Raw genomic sequence first — 22681 nt, forward strand, 5'->3', positions numbered from 1 at the left:
CTCTGTATTTTTCCCCATAACCTTTAATTCCCTTATTGATTGAAAATCTACCTACCTCAGCCTTGAATATATTTGATGACCAAACCTCATTAGCCCTGCATGGTAAAGCATTTCACAGATCAATTACATTTTGAGAGAACAAAATACCTCCTTATCTCTGTTTTAAATGAGCAATCTCTTATTCTGAGATTATGCTCTCTGGTCCCCTAGGCATTCCCTCAAGAAGAAGCAATCTCTTTGCATCAATCCTGTCAAGCCCCCAATAATCATACATGTTTCCATAAGCTCTCCTCCCATTCCTCTAAGCTGCAATGAGTACAAGCCCAATCTAACCCATCTTGACATCTTGTTGTGTTAGAACTTTTCTTTCAGAAGTGTAAAGGCATTAAAAGACATTACGATAGGTATGCAAATAGTTTGCCTATATCAGTAGTTGGAGGTAGAAATGTGAACCTGTGGAACTGCGATTGTCTGTATTTTGAATAAGAAGAAAGTGGTTTGGAAGAATTATGATTTTAAAAAAAGGTCCTGAATGAAAGACAGCCATGTGTAGTGAGAAAGCTTGAATTGTTGGATTTTAATGAAGCTTCATGTGATGTGTATGCATGCTTTTTGTCTGAGGTGTCGATGCTCAAGTGACCTTTCATGATTGTGTCCTTGACCCAGGAGGCAATGGTCTAATGGTATTAGCAATAGACTACTAATCCAGAGACCCTGATAATGTTCTGGAAACACAGGTTCAAATCCTGCCAAAACAGGTGGAATTTGAATTCAGTTAAAATCTGAGAAGATCATGGAAGCATACATGTGACCAAGCTATGTGGTTGACAGTTAACTGTCCTCTGGGCCATTAATGATGCGGCCATGTTGTTGTGGGTCTGGAGTCACATGTAGGCCAGAGCAGATAAGGACTGCAGTTTCCTTTCCAAAAGGGCATTAGTGAACCAGATGTGTTTTACCTGGCAATCGACGATGCTTTCATGGTCATCGTTCAACTGCTAGTTCCAGATTTTTAAAATTGAATTCAAATTCCACCATATCTGACATGACACCATTTGAACTCATCCCCAGAACATTATATGGGTCTCCGGATTAACAGACTAGTGATAATGTCACTGGGTCGCCCCTGTCAGAATGATGTGGAACCTGTCAGAAAAGGTTTACTAGAATACTGCCTGGTTTAGGGGGTGTGAGCTATGAGAGATTGGATGTTTTTCCTTGAACGTCAGAGGTTGAGAGGTGACCTGATAGAAATTTGCAACATTGTGCAAGGCATGGATGTAATGATTAGTCCAAGTCTTTTTCCCTGGGTAGAAATGTCAGTTACCAGGGGTCATAGGTTTAAGTTAAAAGACAAGGTGAGAGGTCAGGCTTTTTACACAGAGGGTGGCAAATGCCTGGACTGCACTGCCAGAGGAGATGGTAGAAGCAGATGCAATAGCAACTTTTAAAATTTATCTTGACAGAAACATGAATGGGGGGAATAGAGGGTTATGAGCCACGTGGAGGCAGAACGTTTTTAGTTTAGAAACGCATCATGTGTCAGCACAGGCTTGGTGGGTTGAAGGGCCTTTTCCTTTGCTATATTGGTCTTTATTCTTTGTGTACCAGTAAGTTCTTAGCAACATAAGATATTGTGGGCTGTGTAGTCACAGGTCTTAGAATGTGAAGAGCCAGCTCCTTTCAACAATACAAGTATTCTCCATGGTTCTGCACTGCACATCATCCTTTGTGTGCCACTTCTTGTCTGCAAGAGAGAGAAGAATTTCACTGATTAAATTGCACTGTTTAGATGATTTACATGCCACAGCTAAATTGTGAGAAGCATGTGGAGGCAGTGAGAGGTAGATGAATGCTGGCAGCATTGAAAGATAAATGTGGGAGACGTGTAGTGTATGGATGAAGGATATGTAGTGGATAGTTGTAGATCCTGAGTGCAAGGCACTGCTGATGGCTGAGTAAAAGAGACGTGGTACGTTGAGCAACAGGAGATGCTTAAAGCAAAGGGTAGTAAATGTCATCTTCAGATGCTTTAACTGATGCTGACCATCCACTTGAGGTCATTAATGGCACACCTGGCAAGTGCTTAGGTTCAGACACTGACAAATGATTACCAATTTCATCTGAAAATTGATCTGTGACGCCATCTTGTACACCACCGCCCCATACCCAACCCCAGCACTAAAACTGGCTGCTACCCACCTCCATTAGAGCAAGTGTTGGCCAGTTATATTGCACCTACTTATCAGTATTATCCAATTTTTAGCCCAGACTCCTTAAAGGTTTTGTGTTGGATTTGCTTTGCAGCCTTTTTATATTATTATTTTCTTTCTGTAGGATCTATCTGAAGCTGAAAAACATATTATGGCAATTAGGAAAATGACGAAGGAGACCCCAGAATGTCAAAGTTTTCTGTATGTCGCATATCACATGTTAGGCTGCTTATACTTCAAGCAAAATAGGTAAGGAATCTGATACTGAAGTTTGTTATGAAAGAAAGCAATAACACATACAGGAATTTGCCTGCATTTGGAAGCAAGCATTGCAATCATCTGAATGCTGGTCATCTTTCAAAATTCCACAGACTCTGAAATGGTCCCAATAGATTGCAAGATGATAAAAGTAATCACACTATTTTATAAAATAAGAAAAGTGAAAATGCAGAACTAAGGCTTGTTACCCTAACATTGGTCACAGGGAAAGTAGTAGAAACTTTTAGTTAAGGTTGAGATAACAGGACTGCTGATTAGCATAAAAAGCGATATGGTTTAGTGAAGACAGAGTCTTCAGAGGCTTGTTGGTTGGTTGCGTGAATGGGCAAAAACCTGGCAACTACATGTAATGTGGAAAAATGTGATAATGTGCACTTTGGTAGGAAGAATAGATGAGTTCAATATTATTGGAGGTCCTCGTGCATGAATCACAAACCCTGTATCCAAGTGCTGCAAATATTAGGGAAGGCAACTGGACTGTTGGCATTTATTTCAAAGGGAATGGAGTATAAAATGTAACAAAAAAAAGCAAAACATTGCCAGAAGTATACAAGGCCACACCTAGAATACTGTGAATAATTTTGATCCTGAGAAAGGATGTATTTTATGCATATATCTGTATCATGGATATACATTTTTGTGTAAGGGGCGTTGGCAACAGTAGAGAAAATACACTAGGTTGTTTCTGGGTATGGAGGGATTTTCGTAATGATAGGTTGAATAGGTTGACATTGTACTTACTGGAGTCTCAAAGAATAAGGGGAACCTTAGCAAAACAAATAAGATTCTCAGAGGGCTTGGTAGTGTGGATGTAGAGAGGTTTTTTTTTTCCAGTTGGAAACTCTAGAACCAGAGGGCATAATCTCTGAGTAAGGAATCTTCCATTTAAGTCAGATGCGAATGACTTTTTTTTGAGGGTAGTGAATTTTTACCCACAGTGCTGTTAAACCCAAATTATTAAGTAGATGCGAGGCTGAGAGAGAGATATTTTAATCAGTAACTGAATGAAATGCCATGGAGATAAGGCAGAGTCTAGATTAGAGTGGTGCTGGAAAAGCACAGCAGGTCAGGCAGTATCCAATGAGCAGGAAAATCGACGTTTTAGGATCCTGATGAAGGGCTTTTGCCCGAAATGTCGATTTTTCCTGCTCCTCGGATGCTGCCTGACCTGTGCTTTTCCAGCACCACTCTAATCTAGACTCTGGTTTCCAGTATCTGCAGTCCTTGTTTTTACCATGGAGATAAGGCAGTAGAGTGGAGGATTTACAGATCAGCCATGATCTTGTTGAATGACAGCAGGTTCAATGGGCCGAATGGCCTGCTTCTACATCAAAGTCTCTTTTGGCCTTAATAAAAGGGTGAAGTCTTTTCCTTTTGTCAACTCTTAAGCACCTTGGCTTTGGTTCAAAATTTCAATGTCCTTTTAGATTTTCATAACTTAAATTGTGTAGACTTTATAGCGTGTTGATTTATGGTTTTACTGCTTTCTCTCCTCCCTCTGTGCTTATGTTAATGGTGATCTAAGATTCAAAACATATTTTGTAGATTTGACGAGGCTATGAAATGGTTTCAAAACTCAAAGCAAGAACTTGAAGATAACCCACCAACAATAGAATGGGCTGATTTGGTGCTAAAATCAGAAGAAATTGAACCAAAACATTTTCCAGTAAGTGTTTTTAAAAACAAAAATTATTCATGGAATGCATCACTGGCAAGATCAACATTTAACTGAACCATAATCTCCCTTGAAAAACTTAATATTGACCAGTCTTTTTTCAACAATACATCAGTGCTATTAGGAAGAGAGTTCCAGGATTTTGACATTTGTAGAAGACCAAGTTAGGATGATGTGCAGCTTGGATGGGAACACGCAGACGGGAGTGTTCTCTGGCTACTGCAGTCGTTTGTTTTAAGGTGGTAGAAGTAATGTGTTTGGAAGGGACAGTTGAAGGAGGCTTAGCATATTTCAGTAGTGAATCTTCTACACCCCACAGCCATGGTGTCCAGGTTGTGGAGGAGATGGCTGTTTAAATTGGTGAGTAGGGTAATGATCAAGTATGTTGATTTGTCCTGGAAGATGTCAACTTTCTGATGGAGTTGTAGTTATCCAGGCAAGAGCAGATCATTCCATCACCTCTTCATAGATGAAGGGCAGGTTTACTTCAGGAGGTAAGGTTCTTCCCATAAATCTAAGCTTGTGACTAGTAAAATTACTTTGTAGTTAATGATGATCCCCCAGGATGGTGAGGATTAAGTGATGTTAATGTTGATGGATGCCGAGGATATGTGGGTTAGATTCTGTCTTGTTGGATATGGTAATTGCTGGGCAAATTTGACTTGTTTGTTATCAACTCAAACCTGAATTTTTCAGTTGTCCAGATTTTTCAACATATAATCGTGGACTGTTCTAGTTACTGAGCAATAATGAAGTTTACTGAATATTGAAACATGGGTTCACATTATCACCTGACCTATTTTAGAGAAAAGGCCAATGAGGTATTTGAATATGGTTGAGTTAAAGAAATTGCCCTAAGGACACCTGCAGCAAGGTTTTGGGGTTAAGACAATCGACCTGCAGCAGTAACAAAGACCTTTGTGTGACACACAACTCTCACCAAAGAAGAATGTTCTCCTTGATTCCTATTGATCTCAGTTTTGCCACACCGTGTCAAATACTGCTTTGATGTCAAGGGTAGAGGCAAAAAAAACTGCAGATGCTGGAATACAAGATAGACAAGCAGGAGGCTGAGAAAACACAGCAAGCCAGGCAGCGTCAGGAGGTGGAGAAGTCAATGTTTCAGGTGTAACCCTTCTTCAGGACTGGGCTCGAGTGTAAGGGGAGCAGCGGGTAGGGGAGGCAGGGTGGTGAGGTGGGGATAGATGGCGACAGGTACAGGGTACGATCTGGTTGGTTGACAGGAGGGATGAATCCAGTAGGTGGCTGAGAGGAATGGAAGGGATGGGATGGGATAGGAAATGAGGTTATTTGAAATTGAAGAACTCATGTTGAAACAAATAACTTCCCTTCCCATCCCTCCCACCAATTCCCCAGCCCTTCCCCTTCCTTTTGATTCTTCTCAGCCACCCATCGGATTCATCCCTCCCATCGACCAATCAGTCGTATCCTTTACCTGTCTCCACCTATTCCCATCTCACTATCCTGCTACCTCCCCCTTTATCTGCAGGTCCCATGACATTTACCTCCAGTTCTGAAGAAAGGTTACATTTGAAATATCGACTTCTCCACCTCCTGATGATGCCTGGCTTGCTGTGTTCTCCCAGCTTCCTGCTTGTCTACATTTGATTTCAAGAGTAGTCACTCTCACCTCACTTCTTGAGTGCAACTTTTTAAATTATGTTTAGATTCAGGTTGTAATGAAGTCTGGAGCTGAGCAATTCCTGGTGGAACTCAAACTGAGCATTGGTATGCAGGTTATTGCTCTGCAAGTGCTGCTAGATAGTGATGTCAGTGAGATCATCCATCAGTTTACTGATGATTGAGTGTAGATTGGGACAATAATTGGGCAAATTGCATTGGATGTACCTAGGTGATTTTCTGTGTTGGATAGATACAACTGCTATAGCCACAGCTGGAACAATTTTGGTTGTGGTTAGTTTTTGATGGTAAGTCATCAGTACTGCAGACAAGGTATTGTCCAGTCCATATCAAGGGTTATCAGTTGCTTCTTGTTATTGTGTGGATGAATTAAATTGGCTGAACTTTGACATCTATAATGGTTGAGACTGCAGGAAGGTTCTGAGATGGATCACCTGTGCAGCACTTCTGGCTAAAAGTGGTTGTCGATACTTCAGTTGATAGGCTTCCCCATTCTTGAAGATGGGAATATATAAGGAGCCTGCTCCTCTGGTGAGTTATTTAATTGTCCACCTGCATTCACAACTTTTTTTAGATTAGATTAGATTAGATTACTTTACAGTGTGGAAACAGGCCCTTCGGCCCAACAAGTCCACACCGATCCGCCGAAGCGCAGCCCACCCAGACCCCTACATTAACCCCTTACCTAACACTACGGACAATTTAGCATGGCCAATTCACCTGACCTGCACATCTTTGGACTGTGGGAGGAAACCGGAGCACCCGGAGGAAACCCACGCAGACACGGGGAGAATGTGCAAACTCCACACAGTCAGTCACCTGAGGCAGGAATTGAACCCAGGTCTCTGGTGCTGTGAGGCAGCAGTGCTAACCACTTTGCCACCATGCCGCCCAACTGAATGCGGATGGAGCGTAGATCTGCCATAATGATAAACTTCCTTTTCAGAAGGGCATTAGTGAACTAGAAGGATTCTTTAATCACAGTTCAGTAGTTTATAATCATCAATAATAACAGGACTAGTGTTTTTTTTTAATTCCAGCTGCTGAAATAAGATTTGAACGTGTATTTGTGGAGCAGTAATCGAGGCATCTGACATCTAGTCTATTATTATTAACACTCTGCTCCGATTCCCAGTGTCCTGCCCACTATTTATCCCTTAATCAATAACAGTAAACCAATTATTTTTCATTATCACATTATTCTTTGTTAGATTTCTACAATGGATTATACCTGAACTTTATGGCTGTAAAATATCCCCTGATCATGAAATACTCTATCGCTTTGGGTTTTTCAAAGTTTGTGCGAAGATTTGTAGCTCGGGTGCTCGTTGCTGTGGTTCTGTTCGCCGAGCTTTGGGTTTTTGTTTTGTTTTGAGGCAACTCAATGAAAGTTACCATTTGAAGAATTATTATTCAGCAGAGATTCATAGCTCGTAGTAGTGGAGATGAGGCAAATTGAAAATTGTCACTCAAAACTTTGCCTTCTGTGTTGCAAAGCATTATAAATATCATTACTGCTTGTGAGCAACAGTTACAGTTGTGCAGAAAGGCAACTTGACCAATTTCACTTTGATTTATTTTATAGTCATGCTCCTAATGACCTAAACGTGTGACGGGAAATTGATTTACAATCGGAAAGGACCTATCTTCTCATTGTGCAAGAGCCATGCTCGCTAGCAACTTTTTTTAATTGGGGATTTTTAGTAAAATTAGTTTAGGTAGTATTTAACATAGTATGTGAGTCTATGCTGAACTTGAAATCAAATAGATGTTTTATGACTAGGTAAGAAGGGGTGAATTGGCCAGGTGAGAAGGGGTGAACCGTCCCCAGTGTGAACAATAAAAGTTTTTTTAATTTTTTTTGTATGAAACTATTCCCCTCTCTAGTTAAAAATACAATTAACTATTTTTACTGTGAGCTGAAAAGAAAAAAGTCAATTCTGTTCATGGAATAGAATTTGACTTTTTTTCTTTTCAGCTCACAATAAAAATAGTAAATTGTGGAACAGAATTTGCTTTAAAGCCTGCAGGTGGCTTTTTTGAAAAATAACTGCCAAAACTTTTATTTTTCTGCTTTCCATCTACACCCTATGAATTTTGCATTTTTTGTAGAGTCCTATAACCATTGATTTACTGTTATCTATTTGTCCCTAATGTCAGCTTGTCATGGTCTGATTTTTGGATAAGGGGAGACTTTTTATGATATGACAGCATCATGGGCTGGCAAGGTTTGTTGCAAGGTTTTCTTGAGTCAAAGAAAGAACAAGTTTATGAATGATTAAATGAGAGAAAAATGTAACATCAAGCATATGGTCTCACTTCAGCCCATGCATACTCATCTTCTCTTCAAAGTTAGAGGAGAGTACTGACCAACACAAAGGAAAGTAAAAGAACATACGACTTTGACAGACATAGAAATCTGCAGCACAGAAAAAGAATCGTTGACCCATGAGTTTGTGCCGGTCAAAAGCAACCACCCAACTGTTCTAATCCCATTTCCCAGCACTTGGCTCATAGTTGTTTTTTTTATCAGTTAATGTGATATAGGCATCACTCTTAAGGCCGGCATTTATTGCCTATTCCTTATTGCCCGAGGCCAGTTAAGTCAGCCACGTTGCTGTGGGTCTAGAGTCACACATAGGTCAGTTCAGGTAAGGACGGATAGATTCCCTTTAGTATGATCTGGCATCACATGCACATCTAGGTATTTCTGAAATGTTTTGAGGGTTTCGGTCTCCAGCACCACTCCCCACTGCCCTCCCACAGATAGTGAGTTTCAGATTCTCACCACCCGCTGGGAGAAAAGATCTTTCCTCCCATCTCCTCTAAACTTCTTACCCTTACCTTAAATCTATGTCTCTTGAACATTGATCACTTCATAAAGGAGAAAGGTTTCCTCCTGTCTATCCTATCTATGCCCCTTATAATTTAATACATCTCAATCATGTACCTTCCTCTGCAAGGAAAACAGCCTCAGTTTATCCAAGCTCTTTTTGTAACAAAATAAACTCTCCAGCCCAGGCAACATCTTGGTAAATCTCCTCTGCAGTCTGTCCAGTACAATCACATTCCTCCTGTAGTATACAGAAAACAACACACTGGCTGTGGCCTAACCAATACTTTATACAGTCCAGCATTACCTCCCTGCTGTTAAATTCCATGCCTGAGCTAATAAAGCCAAGCATTCCACATGCATTCTTAGCCACTTTATCCCCCTGTCCTGCTAACTTTAAAGGACTGACAGATATGCACACCGAGGTCTCTGATCCTCGCTACTTCCAAGGATCATTGATCATGTATTCCCTTCCCTTGTTTGTCCTACCAAGGTGCATCACCTTATGTTTATCTGGATTGAATTCCTTCTGCCACTGATCAGCCCATCTGACCATACTATTATATCCTCCTGCAATCTAAGGCTATCCTCCAATATACTGTCCCACCAAATTTCATATCATCCACAAACTATCTACAATCGAATCCAAATCCTTGACAAGTCACAAACAGCAAGGGCACCAAAACTGAGCCCTGTTTTTGCATGAAGTTTTAACGTGTGGCTGATGTTGATTAGCTTCTTTGTTGTGAATGTAGTTGATCATATGAATCTTGCAGCTGTAGAAAACTCTTGGTCCTTTGATGACTTTTTGCTTTAGCTATTTCTGTGGGGAGCTGGTGTCAACTTATTGAGAGAGAGAAAATAGAGATGACAGCTTCTCTTTAATTAGCTGCTAGAAATGCAGTTACCGCGTCCTTTGAAATATCTGTTCCATTGTGTATCTCCAAGAGGTTGTTTGGGTCGGTCGGTCAGTATGTGCCAGTCATTGTATCAATATCCCATTACTTTACATTTATTAATGTCTTATTACGACCTGTGATAGTTTTAGGCGGTGTCTGGAAATCTTTCTTTTTGCACTTCCCTGAGTGAGTTGTTTGATTTTCACCTGAAAGGTAGCCTTGTGTGTTCAAGCATTTTGCCTTGTCCCAGAACAACTTTTAACAGTTCCACCCAGTTGAATTTTTAAAAAAATCATATCTTCAAGGGATATAGCCTTGTGACACTATATAAATCAATTATTAAAAAAAAGTTAAAGGAAGCAGATAGGCTTCATCTGAAAGTGGCTCAGGTAATACTACTTCTGCTTTAACCAGACCACTTGACTGGAGTTAATATCCTAATCCAAATACTCTCTGAAATAATTAATAATTTTAAACAGGTAGCCCTCATTTTATTTTTGCTTGCTCAAAATAATGTGCAACTCTGCTTTTGTCATCCCATAGATCAAAATAAATGAATATATCGAAATGTGTAAATGTGCTCCTAAGCCTGTAGCCATCTGCCAAGATTCAAATTGTCAGGGATATTACAAAAGGGAAATCTATCCAACTGATCCGGATTACAAGGTATGTATTTATAGAAAATCCAAATAATCTTGACCATTGTAATCATCGAGAAAAGAATAAGTTGAGTAGGGATAGTCAACATGGTTTTGTGAAGGGTAGGTCGTGCCTCACAAACCTTACTGAGTTCTTTGAGAAGGTGACCAAACTGGTGGATGAGGGTAAAGCAGTTGATGTGGTGTGTTTGGATTTCAGTAAAGGGTTTGATAAGGTTCTGCACAGTAGGTTATTGCAGAAAATACGGAGGCATGGGATTGAGGGTGATTTAGTGCTTTGGATCAGAAATTGGCTAGCTGTAAGAAGACTGTGGTAGTTTTTTGGAAATGTTCATCCTGGAGTTCAGTTACTGGTGGTGTATGCAAAGATCTGTTTTGGGGCCACTGCTGTTTATCATTTTTATAAATGACCCACGTGAAGGTGTAGAAGGATGGGTTAGTAAATTTGCAGATGATACTAAAGTTGGTGGAGTTGTGGACAGTGTGGAAGGATGTTGCAAGTTACAACGGGACATAGATTCAGCTGCAGAGCTGGGCTGAGAAGTGGCAAATGGAGTTTAATGTGGAAAAGTGTGAGGTGATTCACTTTGGAAGGAGTAACGGGAATGCAGAGTACTGGGCTACTGGTAGGATTCTTGGTAGTGTGGATGAGCAGAGAGATTTCAGTGTCCATGTACGTAGATCCCTGAAAGCTGCCACCCAGGTTGATAGGGTTGTTAAGAAGGCATATGGTGTGTTAGCTTTCATTGGTAGAGGGATTGAGTTTTGGAGCCACGAGGTCATGTTGCAGCTGTACAAAACTCTGGTGCGGCCGCACTTGGAGTATTGCGTACAGGTTCTGTTCACCACATTATAGGAAAGATGTGAAACCATATTAAAGGATGCAGAGGAGATTTACCAGGATGTTGCATGGTATGGAGGGAAGGTCTTATGAGGAAACGCTGAGGGATTTGAGACTGTATTTGTAAGAAAGAAGATGGTTAAGAGGTGACTTAAAAGCGGCATACAAGATGATAAGATTAGATAGGGTGGACAGTGAGAGCCTTTTTCTTTATGGTGATGGCTAGCACAAGGGGACATAGCTTTAAATTGAGGGGTGATAGATATCGGACAGACGTCAGAGGTAGTTGTTTTTTACTCAGAGTAGTAAGGGCATGGAATGCCCTGCCTGAAACCGTAGTAGACTCAGCAACATTAAGGGCATTTAAATGGTCATTGGATAAACATATGGATGATAATGGAATAGTGTACGTTAGATGGGCTTTAGATTGGTTTCACAGATTGGCACAATATCGAGAGCCAAGGGGCCTCTACTGTGCTCTAATGTTCTATGCTCTAATTGTACTTAAAGGTTGGTCTGTTCCTCAAATCAGAATATTTGCATGTAATAATCTATTCTAATATGGATCATTTGGTGGAAAATATGTTTCCAAATGACCCACTAACATTTGTTGAAGTTATAATGGTATTGTATTTTTAGTTGTATTTATCAGTGTAAGAAGGGGAACTCCACATAAAGAAACATATACATTTAAAAGCTGCTTGGATAGAACTTATCAGAAATATATTGATAAATATATAAGTGAGCATTGTCAATTTTTAAAATTGGATTGAGATCTATTGTGCTGATTGTCTGCCTATTTCCATTTGTTCTAATTATTTAAAGAAGCACCTCTCTGCTTATTAATATTAATTAAGGTGTGCTAAAGTAATTCAATCTTTTTCTTGCTCTTACACTGCTTCTCTTCCTGTTAATTTAACCTGAGTGTTGAGGGTTGCTCAGTGCTGATCTTGGAACAGAATTTGCTTTAAAGTGTGCAGATAGCAAGTAATTGCTTCTCTTTCTTGTTTCTATCCACCCGCAATGAATTTTATAGATTTTTGAGTCCTGCAACCATTTGTTTGCTGTTTTTTTTTCCCTTTTGCTGCCATTTTTGGATGAAAAGAAGTTGCTTTTCAAAAGAGACCCAGGTTCAATTTCCACCTCAGGCGACTGACTGTGTGGAGTTTGCACATTCTCCCCGTGTCTGCATGGGTTTCCTCCGAGTGCTCCGATTTCCTCCCACAGTACAAAAATGTGCAGGTTAGGTGAATTGGCCATGCTAAATTGCCCGTAGTGTTAGGTGAGGGGTAAATGTAGGGGAATGGGTCTGAGTGGGTTGCGCTTTGGCGGGTCGGTGTGGACTTGTTGGGCCGAAGGGCCTGTTTCCACACTGTAAGTAATCTAATCTAATCTAATCTTGTTGCCAATCCCTAATTGTCCTTTAGAGAGGATGAGGGAGTTGATCATCTTCTCAAGATGCACAGGCAGACATACTTCAGTTTTTTTTTGAGGAAAGAGGCATCCGATCTGGAGACAAGGCAGAACAGGTGGCCTTTTAGGTGTCTACAGATGTTTAAAGCAATGTCTCAATGTCTTATTTGTTCAAGTAGGCAATTCTGTCACCAACCTATTCAGATAATTAAAGACTGTATGTAGTAGAATCCTTATTGGTGCTGCTTGTGTTCCATTACACAACACTACTTGTATGAGTAGAAAAGAATTGTTTTCTCCATGTGAAACTTCTTTTGAAAACCTAGGGTATGTATCTGAAAGGAACTTACGCAGTTTTCATTTTGAAATAGTTGTCCATTGTGCAAGTATCTTACTTAAAAAGGTAAATATGAGCACTGTTTCTCGATGTTCACTTATTGTTTACACCATTGGCACTTAGCAGCAGTAGTTTATGCATCTGGTTGACTGAGTTACTTCACAGGTTTTCATAGGTTGTTGCTGTATGCTGCAAAAATTTGCCTTTTGTGAAGAAAGCCTACACTTCTGCGCTCCAGTTTTGTAAACTCCAAGAACAGCAAAGTCTATTTATGGTTTAATATGTCTTTCCACTTGCTCTTTTCAGCCTTTTATAATATCCTGCTTTACAGACTTTTAACCTTCATTTATTAGCTTCAAAATTGTGCACAGTACAGTTTTTCATCCAGAGTCATATACAACACTGAAACAGACCCTTTGTTCCAACTTGTCTGTGCTGACCAGACATCCCAGTCTAACCTAGTCCCATCTGCCAGCATTTGGCCCATTTCCTTATTTACCCCATCCTATTCATGTACCCATTCAGATGTGTTTTAAATGTTGGAATTGTACCCGCTGCCACCATTTCCTCTGGCAGCTCATTCCATTCACTGCATGAAAAAGTTACCTCTTAGGTTCTTTTAAAATCTTTCCCCTCTCACCTTAGACCTATGCCATCTAATTTTGGACTTCCCCTCTGCGTATGATTTTATAAACCTCTGTAAGATCACCCCCAGCCTTCAACACACAGGGAAAAAAAACCCAACCCATTCAGTCTCTCCCTACAACTCAAACCTTCCAGTAGCAGCAATGTCCTTGTAAATATTTTCTGCACCCTTTCAAGTTTAACAACATCCTTCCTATAGAAGATGACCAGAATTTACTCCATAGTCCAAAAGTAGCTTCATCAATGTCCTGAACATGACATTCCAACTCCTATACTCAGTGCTGTGACCAATGAGGGCAAGCATGCCAAATGCCTCCTTTATCAAGGAGCTATGAACCTGTACCCCTGGGTCTCTTTGTTCAGCAACACTCCCCAGGGTCCTAACATTAACTGTCAAGAGTATGGTGCTGGAAAAGCACAGCAGATCAGGCAGTATCCGTGGAGCAGGCAAATCAACATTTCAGGCAAAAGCCCTTCAGGGAAGTCCTCATGAAGGGCTTTTGCCTGAAACATCCGACTCTCCTGCTTCTCAGATGCTGCCTGACCTGCTGTGCTTTTCCAGCATCTGCAGTCTTCACTTTCTCGTACCGTTAACTGTACATGTCCTGCCCTGATTTACCTTACCAAAATGCATTACCTCCCATTTATCTAAATTGAACTGCATCTGCCACTCCTCAACTCATTGGCCCATCTGATCAGGGTCCTTTTGTACTCTGAGATAATCTTCTTCACTGTCCACAGCTACCTATTTTGGAATCATCTGCAAATGTACTAATCATTCCTCCTATATTCCCATCCAAATCATTTATATAAATGACAAGATACAGTGGGCTCAGCACTGATTCTTGTCGCACACCGCTGGTCACAAGTCTCCAGTCCAAAAAGCAACTGTCTACTACCACCGTCTGTCTCTAACCTTTAAGCCATATTTGTATCCAATTGGCTAGCTCCCCCTGGATCCTATGTGATCTACCTTGAGTAACCAGTGTACCACGCAGAACTTTGTTGAATGCATTGCTGAATTCCATTCAAAAGTATTTGATTCAAGGAATAGTTGAGGAAAAGATTTAAGTGGCTTCACACTTAACGGGACTATCACTTCATTTCGAAAATTTGAATTAAAATTAATTTCCGTGTTTAGAATATCAGTTAGAAATGTAGGTCCTTTTTAAAGGTAAGCCACAACAGTTAGAGTTGATGGAGATGCTGTTTAAAAACTGGGCTTCTGTCCAGTGGCTTCTGCCCAGGGAAAGGATCCAGGAGGGAGAGTTGGAAACTGGTACTTTACTATATAAATATATAGATATAATAAGATCCTTTTGTAATCTCTGAAAATCCTTTGTCTATTCCAACATATGGATATATTATTTTCTCACATACTTTGGTTAACCATAGTAGAGTAAATATGTGAGAAAATAATAGAAATGAAAACATTGGGGTAGAATTTTCCACTTGTGGCTTGCGTCGTCACAAGAAAGTTGAGAAAATATGACAAGAATGGAAAAAAAATCAGAATGTCAATAATATGTTTTGCAATTGTTGCCCCCCCCCCCCATATTCATTTCAGAAGTCACACAACACCAAGTTATAGTTCCAGCAGGTTTACCCTGATGTCATGTGCCTTCTGACTTAGTCCACCTCAGTTGAACACAGGCATCTCCATATTCTGGTTACAAATTCATGATCTCAGTATTGAACACCGCCTAAATTATTCCCCAAAAAATTGCATTTCATTATTAATCCAGCTCACTTGTCCACCACTTCAAATTCACCTCTCCTTCCTGAAAAAAATAGATTATGCAAATTCAGAGCATGTACCTGGAGATGGAGAGCTTTCCACTTGCTGTCCCCACAATCACCCATCACTATCTTCACAACAGTGTCACTGCATACTTCATAATCACCATGTGGGAAGAAGGTCCTGCAGTCAGCATTACAGTGAGGCAATCTGGGAAGGGTGTCCTGCAGTGAACATCACAGTGAAGCAATCTGTTCATGTTAGAAAACAAGAGTTCATTGGCCGAAGTATTGAATTTTGGAAGATTAGCTGAGGAGTTGGGGAGATTACTTACTTGAGTTGGAGATATAACGAGATGGGTGAAGCAGCAGCGCGGAGGAGGGTTATATAAATAATGGCAAGACCCGAGGCCTAAGTCACGTACCTTGGGAGCCAGGGAGGTAGTGGGACCTGTGAGGGAGCAGTGTGGAGCAGAATTATATAAATTGTGTCCAAGGCTCAAGGCCTACATCACTGAAATTGGGAATCGGTGAAGGCAGTGGGATGTGTGAGGGGGCTTCTCAGGGGATTGCAGTAAAAGACTTACAGACCAGTTAACCTAACATTGGTAGTGGGGCAATTCTAGAGTCTACTATAAAAGCATTAACAGGATTAGACAAAGCCATGTGGGGTTTGTGAAAGGCAAATCATGCTTAACAGATATACTGTTGTTTTTCTGAGGGTGAATTCAGTAGATTAGATAAATGAGAACCAGTGGATGTGGTGTATTTAGATTTTGGTAAGGTCCTTCTGTGCTGATTTAGAGTCATAGATTTAGACCCTTAGGTCCAACTTGTCCATGCCGACCAAGTTTCCCAAACTAAACTCGTCCTATTTCCCTGCATTTGGTCCATATCTCTCTTAAACCTTTCCTATTCATGTACTTTAAAATGTCTTTTTAAATGTTGTATCTGTACTTGCATCTACCACTTCCTCTGGCAGTTCATTCGACATACAAACCACCCTCTGTGTGAAAAAGTTGCCCCTTGGGTCCTTTTCAAATCTTTCTCCGATTACTTGTGTGTCTCACTTTTTAGTGCACAATATCTTCATTGTTCAATTAGAGGCTGCGAACCTCTCTGGCTTACATAGCTTGTTAACACAAGGTGAGACAAGCAGTAAGTTGTGGTAGGGAGCACTGAACAACCAAAGGGATGGACATGTTGCTGTACAGTAACATGTGCCAGTAGCTTTATGTGGAAAACACACTGGCTGTGCTTCAAACCATAGACTATTTGTGAAAGTCTGAGGAGACAAATCCTTAGTGGTGTAAAGGGGGCCTACAGTAAGTCAGGGAGTGGTGCCACAATCAGTCAAGGGGTTTGTCTGATTGCAGTCCAGATGGTCAGTCAGTCACTTGGGGTAGGGGATTTAGATCAGGGTTTATCAGAGGCCAGCTAATGGAGTCCTGGGGAAAGTGGGGCACCTAAGGTTGGGATGGATTTCATTGCACTGGATTAGTGAGGGAATGAATGCAGTGATGGGGGCAATTCTATATCGATGATTAGGAGCTCATTAGTCATTCATAAACTGTCTCACAGGTCTTGATTACTCTGGCCCTTACATCGAGAGGACCATCAAACGCCGGTGAATTTACAATGCTGTGGGGGTAAAGTGAGCATGTCAGTGCTAATATGAAGAACTCAACTAAAATGGGGAGGCTGTAAGGACAGAGGGGCACAGGGACAGCAACAGGCAAGGGAACATGAAGGGTGGGGAATGACCATTTTCTATCTTGGGTGGAACCTGCAACTCACTGAAAAGAATACTTAAGGTGGAACCTTGCAATGTCAGATCAAAAGTCAATGCACAATAACTGCTCAAAATAACAGACATCTTATGCAAAGTGGGTAGGGTAAGTTACTGTTTGTTTTTATTTTAAGAGCTGAGTAAAATCCTTTGGAATTACATTTCCTATTAGGAGCAACCCATCTAGCTTCAATTTGGACTTAATCGGCAGGATGTCTAGATTAAAGTGGTGCTGGAAAAGCCCTTCAGTCGGCAGGATGTGCATGGTCAAGAATGCACAATCCATATCTTCAAGCAACCAGAAATATCACATGGCACACACTAATTCCTTCCTGGTCATGTGTACAAAGCATCTGCAATCAGACAAAATTTTGGCTGTGCAAAGTACAATTGGTCAATGTCATGTTCTCAGAGCTCCTTATATAGGTAAGACAAAGACCCCCTTGCAGAGCCTCCATACTGTATAATGTGAGGCTGTGTTATGATAGGTGTAAGGTTTGAGGATTCCTTTCAATAAACTAGATGGTTTTGTTCTATCCTTCCCCACAGATTATCATGGATTTCACATCAAGGATTCCTGACATTGGAAGCTATCTGAAATGAAAGACTCAGTAGTTTGTGAGAGATGAGCAATACTTGGCCATTACAAATTCTTTCATCCATGGGATATAGAAACATAGAAACTAGGAGCAGGAGTCAGCCATTCAGTCTTTTTAGCCTTCTCTGCTTTTTGTTGTAATTATTGCTGATCATCCGATTCAACAACCTTTTCCTGCTTTTTCTCCATATCCTTAGATCCCTTTAACTCCAAGTGCTATATCCAACTTCTCCTTAGAAACATGGAAAATAGATGCAGGAGAAGGCCAGTGTTTTTGCCTTGACTGTATTCTGTGGTAGCGAATTCCACAGGCTCATCACACTCCCAGTTGCGGAAATCTCTCCTCCTCAGTCTTAAATAGTTTATCCTGAATCCTTAGACTATAGCCTGGTTCTGGGACTCCCCAACTACCGCAAGCTTCATTTCTGCATCTACCCTGTCCAGTCCTCTTACAATTTTATAGGTTTCTGTGAGATCCCACTTCATCCTTCTGAATTCCAGTGTATATATATTCCTAACTGATTTAATCTTTCCTTATGCGTCAGTCTTGCCATTCCGGAAACCTATTTGGTAAACCCTTCGCTTCACTCCCTCTGTGGCAAGAACGTTCTTCCTCAGACCAAAACTGCACACAATATTCCGAGTGTGGTCTCACGAATGCACAGCAAATTTCAACAAGACATCCCTGCTTCTGTACTTGAATCCTCTTACTATAATGGCCAACAGACTATTTGCTGCCTTTACTGCCTGCTGCACGTACATGCTTTCCTACACCATCTGATGCACATGACCCTCTCTGAATTTACAGCCATATCTAAAGAGTTTGTTCATGTCTCACATAGATTTGATTTAATCCGGTTTGAAAATAAAAAAGAAACTACAACAGTTAAATTCCTGCAGTTAGTCATGTTGTCCCAACTTGTAATACTAAGCAACTAATACTAAACACCATTTCAGAAACCGCTTCACAACCTATAATGGTGGTGGTGGTGGTAGAAAAATGCAGCTGAACCATGCTATGGTTCGAAAAGAATGTACACTGGTTAGCAAGGTTAGGTCACATGGAATACAGCAGGAACTAACCATTTGGATACAGACTGGCTTGAAGGTAGAAGAGGGTGGTGGTGGAGAGTTGTCTTTCAGACTGGAGACTTGTGACCAGTGGTGTGTCACGAGGACCAGTGCTGGACTTGGACGTGAACATTAGTAGTATAGTTAGTAAGTTTGCAAATGACTAAAATTGGAGGTGTATTGGACAGCAAAGAAGGTTACCTCCAATTACAAAGGGATCGTGATCAGATGGGCAAGGAGTGGCAGGCAGAGTTTAATTTAGAAAAATGTGAGGTGCTGAATTTTGGAAAGGCAAATCAGTGCAGGTCTTATACACTTAATGATAAGGTCCTGGGGAGTGTTGCTGAACAAAGAGACCTTGGTGTGGAGGTTCATAGCTCCTTGAAAGTGGAATCGCAGGTAGATAGGATAGTGAAGAAGGCCTTTGATATTCATTCTTTTATTGTTCAGAGCATTGAGTATAAGAGTTGGGAGGTCATGCTGCAGCTGTACAGGACATTGGTTAGGCCACTGTTGGAATATTGTGTGCAATTCTGGTCTCAGTCCTATGTGATAATCTCTCCAACATTGTCCTGTACAGGGCAAAGGAGGAACCTGTCAAAATGTTGCAGTAAAAGTTGTGTGTGTGTGTGTACTATTTTATGACTTGCACCCCAAAGGAAGTAGTAGTCTTACTGTTGGTGTCCAGTCCGGCTGCCCTGGGGAGATGGGGCGGGAGCGGATGGTTGGGGGGGGGGGGGTGCGGGTCGAACAGGGGGTGCGGGGGGTGGGTGGGGTTGGATGGCAGGTGAGGGGGGGAGGGGGGGGGAGCGGGGTGGGGCAGGGGCTCACGTGTGGTGTGCTACTGCCTTGTCTCCTGAATGGGGAGCGGATTTAGCAAGTGCTTGCTGTGTCAATCCCAGAGGAGTTTCAGCAGTGCTGCAGATCCCTTATACACAAATGTCTGCCTGCTCAGAAACAAACCCTGAGACAGAGAGATGGAGCAAAGCAAGCAGAGCAGGGAAAAAGGAAACTTCAGAAAATCCGAGCCCCAGTGGAGAGGCATTGAATCAAGTAACCATATAATCAAATATCCAAACAAAATAGGGCCCACCCATCTCGTTCGGATAATTGAGATTCCTCTGTATTTGGAAGTACTAGCTTTCGGAGCACTGCTTCATCTGGTGGTTGTGGAGTATAAGATCACAGTATGCAGAATTTATAGCAAAAGTTTATAATGTGATAACTGAAATTATATATTGAAAAAGACCTAGATTGTTTAAGTCTCTCATCTTTTAGAATGACCATGTTGGTTTTAGTTGTTTCTTATGTAAATAGTAAAACTTTTTAAAAAGTTACATTCTCAAGTGAACTTTAACAATTGGTGTCATGTTGGCCCAGATAATGCATTTAAGGTGTGAGCTGCCCTATGTGAGACTGTCTGTGCCACAATGGTCAGACTGATTCTAATCTAAAAAATGCATTTACAGAATCTTACATGGATTCACACAGTTTTTGAGCAAAGTGAAATTGATTCTGCAAATACAAATTCACCCCACAAACATAAATGTGAATGTTGGACTATAATCTGGTGTTGTGATTTTTTAGGAGAAAGTTAGGACTGCAGATGCTGGAGATCAGAGCTGAAAAATGTGTTGCTGGAAAAGCGCAGCAGGTCAGGCAGCATCCAAGGAGCAGGAGAATCGACGTTTCGGGCATAAGCTCTTCTTCAGGAATTTTTGTGATTTTTTTTTTAACTTTGTACACTCCAGTCCAACACCGGTATCTCCAAAGCATAAAAAGGGAAATGCAAGGCAGAGAAAGTAATTGTCCGAGAAGGATTTCTGGCCAGTGAATGTTTTGATGTCAGATTTAAATAACCCTTGTGAAATTTTTGCTATCAAAGAAAATAGTAAGAATTAAAAGCTTCTGAAAACTAGCTGTTGGAAGAAGATTAACACAGGATGTGAGAAATCTATGTACAAAGAAGATTGCAAACTGAGCAATCTCAATGTAAGAAGATAAAATCAGAGAGATAGGGTGTATACAAGTCCCAGGTTATGAATGAGTTCCATTCTTTCTGCTGTTCGTAAATCGAATTTGTGTGTAAATTGGAACAGGTTCAGGTGAATTAGTCCGCCCATTCATTAGGATGAAACATTGTACGTAATTCGGATTTTTAAAAAATAATTTTTAATTAGGAGATGCCAAGGGTCGGTTCATAAGTACGGGATTTTTGTGAGTCAAGCGTTTGTAACCCTGGGACTTCCTGTACTTAATTGGCTGATGACTAAGTAAAACGGTGACAAAAGTGATAAGAGGAAGTTGCAAATGGAGTAATGACAACTAGCATAGTAGGGGAAATCAAAACCGGTTTGAAAATAGTGTCTAGAATCATGAAAACGTTACAGCATGAAATTCCCTTGCTTTATTTACCCTGGTGAAACGCTTAACCTGGATGAAATTGTATTTGGTACTTCTCCACCCTTCACCCAAACCATTGATACCATCCCAAAGTCAAGTTGCATCCACTTCACAATCAACTATCCAATATATATGTAATGTACAAATTTCCCAACCATGCCTCCAACATGTATGTCTAAATCATAAATTTAAATCACATCAGCAAGGGAGCAAAACTGAGTCAAGTGAAACATCAGTGGAAACCACTTTCCACTAACAAAAGCATTCCTTTTGCTCCCCTGTCACTGAGCCAATTTTGGGTTCAATGTACCACATTTCCCTGTATTAAATTGGTTTTAATTTTTTTGGACCCATCTTTCATTTGGGATTGTGTGAAATACCTTACCAAAATCCTTGCACTGCCCTAAACAATCCTCTTTTTGTTACTTTCTGAAGTAAATGCAATAGGAATGCATATAGCATGACCTTTCCTGAACAAAGCCATGCTATAGATGCCTTGTTAATCTGTGCATTTCGAACTATCAGTTAATCCCATCTCATGATTTGGATAAGACTTTAGGAGGATGGTTTATTAACCATGTTTGCAGTTGACACCAAAATTGGTGATATGGTCAGCAGTGAAAAAGGATGAGGTCTTGATCAATTGGGCCAATGGGCTGAGGAGTGGCAGATGGAGTTTAATTTGGATAAATGTGAGATATAAGAATTTTAGTAGAACAAACAAGGGCAGGACTTCTGTAGAGAATGGTAGGACCCCGGGTAATGTTATTGAGTGGAGAGACCTAAGGATTCGGATATGTAGTTCTTTGAACGTTGTGTCACATGTACACGGTTAAGAAGGCATTTAGCATGCTTGCCTTCATTGCTCACACCTTTGCATATCGGAATTGGGACGTCGAGTTGAAGTTGTACACGATGTTGGTGAGGTCACTTCTGTAGTACTGTGTACAATTCTGGTCGCTCTACTAGAGGAAAGATATTATTAAATTGGAGAGGGTTCAGAAAAGCCTTCCAAAAATGTTGCTGGAAATGAAGGGTTTGAGTTATGGGGAGAGGCTGGGACTTCTTTCACTGGAGTGTAGGAAGTTGAGGGGTTACCCTGTAGAGGTTTATAAAATCATAAGGGCATAGATAAGGTGAATAGCAAAAAATTCTTTTCCTAGGCCAGGCCTCAGGGGAGTTCAAGACTCGGGGACATTTTTTTTAGGTGAGAGGAGAATGTTTTAAAAGGGACCTGAAGAACAACTTTTTCACATTGAGGGTGATTTGTATGTGGAATGAACTGCCAGAGGAAGTGGTGGATGCAGGTACAGTTACATTTAACAGACATTTGGGTAGTTACAAGAATAAGAGAAGTTTATAAAGGGATATGGGCTAAATGCATGCAAGTAGAACCAGTTTAGTTTGGGAAACCTGGTTGGCATGGACAAGTTGGATCGAAGGGTCTGTTCCCATGCTCTACGACTCTGACAGTGATAACTCTGGTAATCTGAGTTCAGATTGATTGGCCTATAATTATTTGGTCTATGTCTAGCACCCTTTTTGAATAAGATACAACGCTTGCAGGACTTTGGTACCTCGCCTCTACCTAGTGAGGATTGGAAAATGATTCACAGAGCATCCACTA

The 22681-nt window shown here is 40.8% G+C and overlaps 1 protein-coding gene across 1 annotated transcript in view; it reads left to right on the forward strand.

Moving 5' to 3' along the window:
- The window catches only part of LOC122555254 (E3 ubiquitin-protein ligase DZIP3-like), a 115948-nt gene that overhangs the window by 20420 nt on the left and 72847 nt on the right, over positions 1-22681 (forward strand). Inside the window, exons 5-7 of the mRNA XM_043701054.2 lie at positions 2338-2462; positions 4038-4158; positions 10105-10227. Coding sequence (XP_043556989.2) covers positions 2338-2462; positions 4038-4158; positions 10105-10227 — 369 coding nt within the window. The remainder of the gene's footprint in view (positions 1-2337; positions 2463-4037; positions 4159-10104; positions 10228-22681) is intronic.

This window comes from Chiloscyllium plagiosum, unplaced genomic scaffold, assembly GCF_037043375.1.
Source record: "Chiloscyllium plagiosum isolate Xiang-an unplaced genomic scaffold, Cpla_swu_hap1 HiC_scaffold_12, whole genome shotgun sequence".
Classification (NCBI taxonomy): Eukaryota; Metazoa; Chordata; class Chondrichthyes; order Orectolobiformes; family Hemiscylliidae; genus Chiloscyllium; species Chiloscyllium plagiosum.